The sequence below is a fragment of the Ursus maritimus genome, unplaced genomic scaffold, assembly GCF_017311325.1.
Source record: "Ursus maritimus isolate PB19 unplaced genomic scaffold, ASM1731132v1 scaffold_18, whole genome shotgun sequence".
Taxonomy (NCBI): domain Eukaryota; kingdom Metazoa; phylum Chordata; class Mammalia; order Carnivora; family Ursidae; genus Ursus; species Ursus maritimus.
The window spans coordinates 34,954,421-34,968,134 of record NW_024424230.1 but is presented as its reverse complement, the minus strand read 5'-3'; the positions used below and the strand labels follow the sequence as shown (position 1 = coordinate 34,968,134).

General features: G+C 40.3%; 1 protein-coding gene across 1 annotated transcript in view; it reads right to left on the bottom strand.

Annotated features, from left to right (window-relative positions):
* TPGS2 (tubulin polyglutamylase complex subunit 2) overlaps positions 1–13,714 on the bottom strand; it is a 74,188-nt gene that overhangs the window by 55,676 nt on the left and 4,798 nt on the right. The window contains 2 exon segments of the mRNA XM_008691336.2: positions 9,894–9,924; positions 9,926–9,968. Of these exon segments, the coding sequence (XP_008689558.2) occupies positions 9,894–9,924; positions 9,926–9,968 (74 nt within the window).

Here is a 13,714-nt window from a genome sequence, read left to right as displayed (position 1 = left end):
GATTTCAAGCTATACTACAAAGCTGTGATCACAAAGACAGCATGGTACTGGCACAAAAACAGACACATAGACCCGTGGAACAGAACAGAGAACCCACAAATGGACCCTCGGCTCTTTGGTCAACTAATCTTTGACAAAGTAGGAAGAAACATCCAGTAGAAAAAAGACAGTCTCTTCAATAAATGGTGCTGGGAAAACTGGACAGCTACATGCAAAAGAATGAAAGCTGACCACTCACTCACACCATATACAAAGATAAACTCCAAATGGATGAAAGACCTCGATGTGAGACAGGAATCCATCAAAATCCTAGAGGAGAACATAGGCTGAAACCTCTTTGACATCAGCCACAGCAACTTTTTCATGACACATCTCCAAAGGCGAGAGAAACAAAAGAAAAAATGAACTTGTGGGACTTCATCAAGATAAAAAGCTTCTGCACAGCAAAGGAAACAGTCAAAAAAACTAAGAGGCAGCCCACGGAATGGGAGAAGATATTTGCAAATGACACTACAGATAAAAGACTGGTATCCAAGATCTACAAAGAACTTCTCAAACTCAATACATGGGAAACAAATAATCAAATAAAAAAGTGGGCAGAAGATATGAACAGACACTTTTCCAATGAAGACATACAAATGGCTAACAGACATATGAAAAAATATTCAAAATCATTAGCCATCAGGGAAATTCAAATCAAAACCACATTGAGATATGACCTTACGCCAGTTAGAATGGCAAAAATTGCAAGGCAGGAAACAACAAATGTTGGAGAGGATATGGAGAAAGGGGATCTCTCTTACACTGTTGGTGGGAATGCAAGTTGGTACAGCCACTTTGGAAAACAGTGTGGAGATCCCTTAAAAAGTTAAAAATTGAGCTACCCTATGATCCAGCAATTGCACTACTGGGTATTTACCCCAAAGATACTGATGTAGTGAAGAGAAGGGCCATATGCACCCCAATGTTCATAGCAGCATCGTCCACAGTAGCTAAATTGTGGAAGGAGCCGAGATGCCCTTCAACAGATGACTGGATTAAGAAGATGTGGTCCATATATACAATGGAATATTACTCAGCCATCAGAAAGAACGATTACCCAACATTTGCAGCAACATGGATGGCACTGGAGGAGATTATGCTAAGTGAAATAAGTCCAGCAGAGAAAGATAATTATCATATGGTTTCACTCATTTATGGAACATAAGAAATAGGAAGATCGGTAGGAGAAGGAAGGGAAGAATGAAGGGGGGGGTAAACAGAAGGGGGAATGAACCATGAGAGACTGTAGACTCTGGGAAACAAACTGAGGGCTTCAGAGGGGAGGGCGGTGGGGGATTGGGATAGTCCAGTGATGGGTATTAAGGAGAGCACATATTGCATGGTGCACTGAGTGCTATACGCAAATAATGAATCATGGAACATTGCATCAAAAACTGGGGATATACTGCATGGTGACTAACATAACAAAATAAAAATTATTATAAGAAAGAAAAAAAAGAAAACACTATTTCAAATGATACAGGTATCCCTAGGTTTGTTGCAGCATTATTTATAATAGCCAAGATACGGAGGCCAAGATAATAAAGAAGACGTAATATATATGTACAACAGAATATTACCCAGCCATTTAAAAAAGAATAAAAAAAGAATGCAATCTTGCCATTTGCAACAACATGCATGGACTGAGAGAGTATTATGCTAAGTGAAATAAGATAGAGAAAGATAAACACCACATCGTTACACTTATATGGGGAAATCTAAAAATCAAAACAAGCAAGCCAAGAAAAGTAGAAACAGACCCATAAATGCAAAGAGCAAACTGAAGGTTGCTGGGGGGGGGTAGGAGATGGGCAAAAGTGGTTAAGGGGAAGGGGAGGTACGGGCTTCTAGTATGGAATGAATAAGTCACGGGGATAAATGGCACAGCATAGGGAATACCATCAATGGTACTGTAATAGCCCTGTACGGTGACATATGATAGCTACACTTGTGGTGAGCACAGCATCATGTATAAACTCGTCAAATCACTATGCTGTACACCTGAAACTAATGCACATTGTGTGTTAAATATGCTTCAGTAAAAAAAAATAATAAAAATAAAGAAAAAATTATTACAAAACCCTGCTCTTAAGGGTTATGAATCCCTTTCAAAACTGGAAGAAATAGGTTTGCAGAAAAAAGGTACATTTTAGTAAATTTGACAGACATTTCAGGAAGTCCATGGACCACTTCCCATTTATGGACTCTTCGGGGGGTCCCCAAACCACACTAGTCATTGGTCACCCTTCATCTACCCACACAACTAAAAGTATACTAACAGTGATTGTCTCTAAGTGGTGAAGTCCTAGAGGACTTTTCATTTTTTAATTCTTTTTTGTATTTTCCACATTATTTGTAGTGACTACGTTTTGTCCAGCATAATCAGAAGAAAACTGTTAGATAAAAACTGAGTCTTAAAAGTACACACCCCAAACTCCTTCTATTGTCTTTGTCCATACATTAGCTTTTTAGTATCCCACAGGGCTCCAAAAAGCTCAACCAAGGAACCACACAAGTGAATTTCTGTTACTGATCCTAATACTGTTTGTACTGTAATTAAGCATAGGATATCTCAAGTAAAGAACTCAACAGAAAATTCCAAATCAATATATCTTATTATTCTAGGTGCTTTCACAGAAGTTCCCCCAACTGAGTATGTCTGAAGAAAATGTTCCATGGATGGTCTCAGTTAGCTAAAAATCTCCTTCTCTCACACTTACCCTTCACTTCTTTCAGATCCCCGGGTGGTGATTTATCCAGCTCTATCACTACCTTCCCCTAAATGTCAGTCTAAACTGAAGAGAACCCGATAAAGATGCGTTGTCCAGGAGGCAGATTTGATCTGAATGAGATCAGAGGCAGACTCCAGCCCCAAAAAGCAGCCATGGAAGGCATGCTCCAAATGAATAAACTACAGTATAAGTTCAACTAGGACAAATGAATAAAGTCATCTTCGAGAGTTCTGGGGGAATATCTGGTGTAAGACGCAAGGAAGAATATGCCTCAGAAATTACTTCATTAAAAAAGTGACATAGTATGACGTAGCCTAAATGGTGTTCCACCCAGGACAAGGCATTCCTACCCTCTCATCCTATCCAGGTCTATGAACTTGGGTTCCCAAGCCAGGAATCTCCTCTTCTTAGGCAGACAGGAAAACGCCAAGATCTCGCTCTCACAAAAACGCCCTGAAGCAGTGTTCCCTGAAGGGCGGACTTAAGCCTTGTACGGATCAGAGGGCTGTAACAATGTCAACAAGGCCAAGCTGGCACAGCTGCACCAGAAGTAGGCTCTGTCCAATCAGCCAGTAAGAATTCAACATATACACCGTTCTAGAATTCTCTTTTCTATTATTAACTGTGAGTGGAAATGGGGGTGGGCACTAAGTAAGCCCATGAGACTTGCAGTGCTGGCAGAGCTGAGGTCCAGGAAAGAAACCTTAACTACCAATTACTGAGCATGCTGCAGGCTCATCCCAGGGAGGGTGAGACCTGCTGGCAGGGACTGAACATGCACACATACTGTGGGATGCTCAGGAGAAGGCTGCCACAGTGCTGCCCTCCATTACGAGGGCAGTCTGGCAGAACAGACACAGCACATGCTTAGAAGCAGGTAACACTCAGCTCGAATTCAGGCTCTGCCACTTGGTAGCCATGTGAACCAGCGCAAATTCTTTCACCTCCCTGGGGCTCAGTTTCTTCATCTATAACATGGAGATATCAATACCTACCTTGCAGGGTTATTATGAGGATTAACTAAAATAAATTAAATGACATGTGTTAATAGGCACTCATTAAATGGCAGGGTAATTTTTTGCCCCCTAGTCAAATCCACTTGCTTCTCCTCAGACACAGTGATTTTTCCAAAGCAGAAATCTGACCTTCCCAGTTCCCTACTTAAAACATTTCAATGGCTCTCCTTTGCACTCACAATAAAGAGCAAACTCCTCCTCTGAGTGGAAAGGAGAGACCAAAGTGACAGTATGAAGGCAGGAAACACAAAAGGAGTAAAAATGGATTTTGCTATAAAAAAATCAAAGAACTCACAAAAAGGATATAAAATAACATACACCAAAAATGTGGGGAAGACAGGAGAAAAGAATGGGTTCAAACTTAAATGATCATCAACTTCAAACATACTGCTATATGCAGGAGGTTATATGCAAACCTAACGGCAATCATATATAAAAAACCACTGATATATATGCAAAGAATAACAACAAAGAAATCCAAATATATCATTAAAGAAAATCAGCAAAACATCAAAGACAGATAAGAAAAGATCAGAGAAAATCTTCACAAACAAACCCAAGTAATAAAATGGCAATAAATACATATCTATCAATAATTACTTTAAATGTAAATGGACTAAATGCTCCCATCAAAAGATGAAGGGTGACAGAGTGGATAAAAAAACCAAGAACCAAGAACTCTCGAAGATGCTGTCTATAAGAGACTCATTTTTTTTTCAGATTTTATTTATTTTTGTGAGCACACACGCATTCGCAGTGGGGAGGGGCAGGGGGACTTAGCAGGCAGCCCGATGGAGGACTCCATCCCAGGACCCTGCCTTCGTGACCTGAGCAGAAGGCAGACATTTAACCGAATGAGCCACCCAGGCACCTCACACAAGAGATTCATTTTAGATCTACAGACACCTGCAGAATGAGAGTGAGGGGATGGAGAAACATCTATCATAAAAGTGGATGTCAAAAAAAAAAAAAGCAAGAGTCGCAATACTTACATTGGACAAAACTGACTTTAAAACAAAGACTGTAATAAGAGAAAAAGAAGGACACTATACAGTGATAAAGGTGACATTCCAACAAGATATAACAATTATAAATATTTATGCACCCAACATAGGAACACCCAAATACATAAAACAGAACATCCCACATTCAGAATATTCCATTCTAAAACAGCAGAATAGACATTCTTTTCAAGTGCACACAGAACATTCTCCAGAACAGATCATATATTAGCCTCCAAAACAAACCTCAACAAGTTTAAGAAGATTGAAATCAGGGGCGCCTGGGTGGCTTAGGTCATGATCTCAGGGTCCTGGGATTGAGCCCTGCATGGCGGGCTCCCTGCTCAGCAGGTAATCTGCTTCTCCCTCTCCTCTGCCCCTCCTACCGCTGCTTGTGCTCACTTTCTCTCTCTCTCCTCTCTCTCAAATAAATAAAATCTTAAAAAAAAAAAAAAGACTGAAATCATACCATGCATATCTTCTGACCACAGTGCTATGAAACTAGAAGTCAACCACAAGAAAAAATCTGGAAGGACCACACATACATGGAGTTAAATGACATGTTATTAAACAATGAATGGGTCAACCAGGAAATTAAACAAGAAATAAAAATGTACATGGAAACAAATGAAAATGAAAATACGATGGTTCAAAACTTCTGGGATACAGGGACGCCTGGGTGGCACAGCGGTTAAGCGTCTGCCTTCGGCTCAGGGCGTGATCCTGGCGTTATGGGATCGAGCCCCACATCAGGCTCTTCTGCTATGAGCCTGCTTCTTCCTCTCCCACTCCCCCTGCTTGTGTTCCCTCTCTCGCTGGCTGTCTCTATCTCTGTCAAATAAATAAATAAAATCTTTAAAAAAAAAAAAAAAAACTTCTGGGATACAGCAAAAGTGGTTCTAAGAGGGAAGTTTATAGTAAAACAGGCCTACCTCAAGAAGCAAGAAAAACCTCAAATAAACAACCTAACCTTACACCTAAAGGAGCTAGAAAAAGAACAAACGAAGCCTAAAAGCAGCAGAAGGAAGGAAATAATAAAGCCTAGAGCAGAAAAAAATGATTTAGACACTAAAAAAACAATAAAGCAGATCAATAAAACCAGGAGCTGGTTCTTCGAAAAAAATCAATAAAACTGACGAGCCTCTAACCAGACTTATCATGAAAAAAGTAAAAGAACTCAAATAAATCAAAAGTGAGAGAGAATAACAAAACCACAGAAATACAAACAATCATAAGAGATTATGAAAAACTATATGCCAACAAATTGGACAACCTTGAAGAAATTAATAAATTCCTAGAACATATAAACTCCTAAGACTGAAACAGGAAGAAATAGAAAATCTGAACAGACCAATAACAAGCAAAGAAACTGAAGGCTAAAAACACTCCCAAAAATCAGAAGTCCAGGACTAGACGGTTTCACAGGTGAATTATACCAAACATTTAAAGTGTTAATACTTATTCTTCTCAAACAATAGAAAAGGAAGGAAAACTTCCAAATTCATTCCTTAAGGCCAGCAGTACCCTGATACCAAAACCAGATAAAGACATCAGACATACAGGCCAGTATCCCTGATGAACATAGATACAAAAGTCCTGAACAAAATACTAGCAAACCAAATCCAACAATACATTAAAAAAATCCCACGATCAAGTGGGATTTATTCCTGGGCTAAAAGCGTGATTCAATATTCTCAAATCAATCAATGCGATACGTCACATTAATAAGAGAAAGGATAGGAACCATATGATTATTTCAATAGATGCATCTAGATAAAGCATCTGACAAAGTACAACAACATCCATTCATGATAAAAATCCTCAACAAAGTAGGTTTAGAGAGTACATAACTCCACATAATAAGGGCCATATACGAAAAACCCACAGCTAATATCATCCTTAATGGGGAAAAACAGAGCTTTCCCCTAAGGTCAGGAACAAGACAAGGATGTTCACTCTCACCACTTTTATCCAACACAGTATTGGAAGTCCTAGCCTCAGCAATCCGACGTCAAAAAGAAACAAAAGGCATCCAAATCGTTAAGGAAAAAGTCAAACTGACTATTTGCAGAGAACACAATACTTCATACAAAAAACCTAAAAGACTCCCCCAAAAACTTCTAGAATTGATAAATGAAATCAGTAATGTCCCAGGATACAAAATCAACGTAGAGAATTCTGCTGCATTTCTATACATCAATAATGAAGCAGCAGAAAGAGAAATTAAGAGAACAATCCTGTTTCCAATTGCACTAAAAATAATAAGATGCCTAGGAATAAACCTAGTCAACAAGGTGAAAAACCAGTACTCTGAAAACTATAAAACACTGATGAAAGAGCGGCACCTCGGTGGCTCGGTCGGTTGAGCGTCCGACTCTTGAATTTGGCCCCAGTCATGATCTCAGGGTCCTGGGATTAAGCACCGAGTAGGGCCCTCTGCCCAGTAGCCAGTCAGCTTGAGGATTCTTCCTCTCCCTCTACCCCTCCCCCTGTTCCCAGGCTCTCTTTCTCTCTTTAAAAACAAAAACAAAAACATTGATAAAAGAAATTGAAGACAATGCAAAGAAATGGAAAAACATTCCATTCTCACGGATTGGAGGAAGCAATATTGTTAAAAATGTCTGTAATACCCAAAGCAATCTATACATTTAATGCAATCCCAATCAAAATACCAACAGCATTTTTCACAGAACTAAAACAAACAATTTGTACAGTATCACAAAACACGCCAAATTGCCAAAGTGGTTTTGAAAAAGCAAAGCAAAGTTGGAGGCATCACAATTCTGGACTTCTAGCTATATTACCAAGCTGTAGTAATCAAAACAGTATGGTACTGGCACAAAAAAAGACACAGGGATCAGAACAAAAGACCCACAACTATATGGTCAATCTCTGACAAAGCAGGAAGTAACATCCAATGCGAAAAAGACAGTCTCTTCAACAAGTGGTGTTGAGAAAATTCAAAATGGACTAAGGACCTAAATGTGAGACCTGAAGCTATAAAAATCCTAGAAAAGAATACAGACAGTAACTTCTTTGACATCAGCCAAAGCAACTTTTTTCTAGCTATGTCTACTAAGGCAAGGGAAATAAAAGCAAAAATAAGCTTTTGGGACTACATAAGAATAAAAAACTTCTGCAGAGTAAAGGAAACAACAAAACTAAATGACAATGTACAGAATGGGAGAAAGTATTTGCAAATGACATATCTGGTAAGAGGTTAGTGTCCCAAATATAGAAAGCGTTTATCAAACTCAACACCCAAAAATCAAATAATCATAAAATGGGCAGAAGACATTCTTTCAAAGAAAACATACAGGTGGCCAACAGACATGTGAAAAGATGCTCATCATCACTTATCATCAGGGAAATGCAAATCAAAACTACAATGAGATAGCATCTCACCCCTGTCAGAATGGCTAAAATCAGCAACACAGAAACAACAGGTGGTGTTGTCTGGCGAGGATATGGAGAAAAAGGAATCTCCTTGCCCTGTTGGGAGGAATGCAAACCAGTGCAGCCACTGTGGAAGACAGTACGGAGGTTCCTCAACAAATTAAAAAGAGAACTAGCCTACAATCCAGCAATTGCACAAGAATACAAAAACAGCAATTCAAAGGGATACATGCACCCCATTTATATAATAGCATTATTTACAACAGCCAAGATACGGAAGCAGCCCAAGTTTCCATCTATAGATGAATGGATAAACAGGATGTGGCACAGATATATACATGAATAGTACTCAGCCATAAAAAAAAAGAATGAAATCTTCCCATTTGTGAGGACATGGATGGAGTTAGAGTGTATTATGCTAAGAGAAATAAGTCAGAGAAAGACAAATACCATATGATTTCATTCATATGTGGAATTTAAGAAAACAAATGATCAAAGGGGGAAGAAAAGAGACAAATCAAGAAACAGACTCTTAATTATAGAGAAAAAACTGATGGTTACCAGAGGGGAAGGGGGAGGTTTAACGGTGATGGGGATTAAGGAGTGCACTTGTGATGAGCACAGGGTAATGTATGAAAGTGTTAAATTACTATATTGTACACCTGAAACTAATATAACACTGTATCTTAACTAACTGGAATTAAACTAAAAGCTTAGGGGCACCTGGGTGGCTCAGTCGATTAAGCGTCCAACTCTTGATATCGGCTTAAGTCATGAACTTAGGGTTGTGAAATCGAGTCCCACATACTTAAGATTCTCTCTCCCTCTGCCACCCCCGCCCCCCGCAAAAAAAAAAAAGCTTTTGAAAAAAAAAAAAAGAGCAAACTCCTGACCATCTAAGAAGTCTGCATGGGCTGGTCCTGGCCAACCTCTCTCCTTTGCTCTCCTGTGCACCAGCCACAGGGAACTGCTTTATGCTCTTGGAAAATTTAATCCCTGCCATTTCAAAGACTTCACACAGGTTGAAAGCCCCTTCTTCCCAGATCCCATCTATCTGGTTAACAACTTCTCCTAACTTCTTTAGGAAAAACCTTTCTTAACCTCCAGACTGGGTCAAGCCTCCTGACAATGCTCCATTTGCCCCTCTCTCTCACAGTGCTAAATAATTATACTCATAATGATCCACACTGTGTCTTAGATAGTAACATTAAGAGGTAAGGAACTGTTTTTTGATTACCACTGAATCCCCAGGAATCAACACCAAGCACAATGCCTGGCTCCATTTTTACGAGCTTAAAACTTGTATTAAATAAATACAAGTTCAGAGGAGAGTTGGGGAAGCAGAAGCTATCAATCTGGTTAGTACTTCTCTGTAACACTTAACCACATTCTGCCCAGCATGCTTATTAATATTTAATTTTTCCTTCCTTGCTGGATTTTTAGCTCTGTTGTATACAACTTTAAAGTTCCACTGCCTCCAAATGATAGTGGGGCTCAGAGGAGATCCTCCAGACTAGGGAAATGGTATGGAACTGAAGGGAACGTTAAGTGGCCTGAATAGAAAGAGAGAGAAGGGTGAACTCTACCCTGAAGGCAGCTGTGGCCTGAGGTAAGAACAGGTTTCCTGCCCTAATTTTTCCTTCTTAGGGCCATTGGAATTGACCTCTCCTTGTGGGGATGTGAGGATTCAAAAGGGCAACACTTACTTGTTCCCATGAAGAAATCATATGACGTTNGTGGTTTCTCTACGATAGTCACCTCTGTCACACCTGGGGAAGATTCTGGAAGAGGAAAAGAGAGTCTGTAGAGTTGCAATGAGCCTGCTCTCACATATTTCAATACTAGAGGCTGACTGTTGATGAGTACCTAGGAATATCAGATTCCTCTGAGCAGTATTATTATCCCTATAAAAACAGGAAGAACTGGTCAGTCCTTCAAAGGCACTCAGTCCCACAACCTAGGACCATGCAATCAACCTGGAAGAAAGGACATCATCAGAACACCCACTACACTCAGTCCCTGCTCAGTACTTCAGTTGTTGAACAAAAATCAGAGATTCTACATTCCTAGTGATTTCATACCTCAACTTCTCACTTACGACATGGCCAACAGGAATAAAGAATAGCACCTCAATAAACTTTTACAAAATATAAAACTTGTTTGTTACTTTTTCTTCTAAATAAAACCCGTCCGTACTCCACGAGATCCCAGATTTCGTAGTTTAGGCTAACACTATGACAAATGGATTCCATCCAGAAATATACTGAAAACAAAATAAATCTTGTCTCTAAATCTTGAAAGCAGGAAAAGGTCTCCAAATAATCTCTTTGTGGAGCTATGTCCTAGCATTCATTCTGAGGTACGAAAGAAGCCACCTAACTTGGAATTCAACAGACTTTGATACCTCCTCCTACATTCTCTACTTGTGCTTACCACACTCAGGATCTTGAAATCCTTAACCAAAGACACAAAATCTGCTATGGGTTGAATTGTGTCCCTCACAAAAAATACATGTTGAAGTCCTAACTGCCAGTTCCTCAGAATATGACTTGATTTGGAAATAAGGTCACTGAATATGTAATTAGCTAAAAGGAGGTCACAGTGGAGTAGGGTGGACCTCAAATCCAATATGACTGGTATCCTTATAAAAAGAATGCTTTGTGGAGAGACAGAGGGAAGAGGGCCACATGAAGATGGAGAAATGGAGTGTCAGATCTGTAATACAAGGAATGTTAAAGACTGCTGGCAGACCACCAGAGGTTAGAAAAGAGGCAAGGCAGGGGCGCCTGGGTGGCACAGCAGTTAAGCGTCTGCCTTCGGCTCAGGGCGTGATCCCGGCGTTATGGGATCGAGCCCCACATCAGGCTCCTCCGCTATGAGCCTGCTTCTTCCTCTCCCACTCCCCCTGCTTGTGTTCCCTCTCTCGCTGGCTGTCTCTATCTCTGTCAAATAAATAAACAAAATCTTTAAAAAAAAAAGAAAAGAACAGAGGCAAGGCAGGTTCTTCCCTTCCAGGTTTCAGAATGAGAGTGACACTGCCAACCCTATGGTTTCAGGCTTTTGGCCTCTAGGGCTGTGAGAATAAATCTGTTGTTCTAAACCACCTAGTTTGTGGTACATTCTATGGCAGCCCTAGCGAACTAATACAAAGCCTACCCGCTTTTCTCTTTGTGGTATTGCAGAGATTATTCCCATTGCCACCACTGTTTTAGGCCATGGTCACTGCAAGTGTAGACGCAATCAAAGCCACAAACTCTCTGTGCTTTGATCCATCCTCCAGCAGAGGACTTTCTTCATACCTAGGCTTGTTTTCCATCTGATCTACTGGGTTCTCCATCTGGTCTTAACTTCTTCCACCCTGTAGTCCAAACCCTCTGTTCCAGGTATGTCAGTTTCCTCATTGTCACCACCCCTGTGTACCCCCCCCCGAACTAAATCTGTACTCATCTTTGATTATGCTGTATCTCCTTCCCATTATACACACCCAAAAGTGTCCACCTCCCAAGTTCTACCCATACTTCAAGGCTCTGCTAAAGTTCCACCTCCTCCATGAAACCATTTCAGATGATTCACCGTGATCTCTGCTTTTTCTGATATGCAGGGTTGGGGCCACATATGTTCATTTTTTTTTTTTTAAGATTTTATTTATTCGAGAGAGAGAGAGTGCACGCATGCAAGCGCACAAGCGGCAGGGTGGGCAGAGAGAGGGAGAAGCAGATTCCCCGCTAAGCAAGGAGCCCATCACGGGACTCAATCCCAGGACCCTGGGATCATGACCTGAACCGAATGCAGATGGTTAACCGACTGAGCCACCCAGGTGTCCCCCCCTTTTAAAGATCTTATTTATGTGAGAGAGAGAGAGCGGGCACATATGTTTATACTTAATTATATTCTATTTTGAATATTTTGGTTATTTACTATAAGTAAATACTGTAAACAGGGAATGTATTGAAAAGAATTTTTAAAATCTCTTAAGCATAAGGCAGAGACTTCTAATCTAGTTTAATGTATAAAATGGTTCCTGGACCCAAACTCTCCAACATTTTTGTGGAGAGCCATCCCCATACCAACAAGCAATTCCTGGTGTCCTGCAAGAAGACAGCATAAGATACCACAGGTTAAGGGTTCAGTCTATAAGACTGCCCCCCTCCCTACTTCAGACACCAGATACGAGTCCAGGTTTTCACCTCTGCTTCCCGACCGACCTGCTACAGACTGGGGACTCTCAAGACCCTCTCTCTTTTTACTTCAAACACCAGTCAAAAGCCCAGGCTGTCACCCGTACTTCTGACCAACTGGCTATAAATCAGGAGGTTCCTAAGACCCCATTCTCAGGTTCCATTAATTTTCCAGAGTGGCCCACAGAACTCAGAGAAACATTTTACTTACTGGATTACTGGTTTATTATTAAAGAATATAAGCTAGGAACAGCCAGATGGAAGAGATGCTTAGGACAAGGTATGTGGGAAGGGGCGTGGAGCTTCCATGCCCTCTCCAGGCAGGCTACTCTCCCCACACCTCCATGTGTTCACCAACCTGGAAATTTCTGGGTTTTTATGGAGGCTTCATTACATAGGCACGATTGATAAATCATCAGTCATTGAAGACTGACTCAACCTTCAGACCCTCATCCTTTCCTAAAGGTCAGGGAATGGGACTAAAAGTACCAACCATCTAATCACATGGTTGGATCCACTGGCAGCCAGCCCTCAACCTTAAATGCTTTCTGAAAGTCACCTCATTAACATAATGAAAGATCTTTACCACTTTCAACACTTGGGAAATTCCAAGGGTTTGGGGACCTATAAGCCAGGAACTGTGGACTAAGACAAAATACACAGCTGACCCTTGAACATGGGTTTGAACTGCATGGGTCCACTTGAACACTTTTTTTTTTTTTTCAATAAATACAGTACTGTAAATGTATTTTTTATGATTTTCTTAATAACATTTTCTCTATTTTATTATGAGAATACAGAGTACATACAACATACAAAATAATGTGTTAATCAACTGTTATCGGTAAGATTTCTGGTTGACTGTAGGCTATTTAGTTTTGGGGTAGTTAAAAGTTATATACAGATTCTCTACTGTTGGGGGGTGGCTAAGAGCAGCCCTAATTCTGCCTTGTTCAAGGGTCAGCTGTCATCTGAGTGAGCAAATACATATTTCTTATAAGTCAGAATATCACAACACAGTTCACTGATTCTGTAATCATGTTAGTGTCCTTTCTGTGCATCATAAAGTTTCCTCCAAGTTGTCACAAAGTTCATTCAGATCCTGAGATGTACCAAGAGCCCAATATAGGAAGCTAAGAATTCTGGACTCCACATATTCTACTCTTGCTTTACGCATTCACTAGTCGTGTGACGTTAGATGAGCCTTCACCTTCCTTAGCATTCAGAGAGACAATAATTACAATATTTGCCTTGATAAGGGAAGCAGAAGAAGCAAAGGTAAAGGTGCTCTGGAAAAGCAAAAAGTACCATATACACAATTTTTTTTTCCTGCCTTCTGTTCAGTGTCC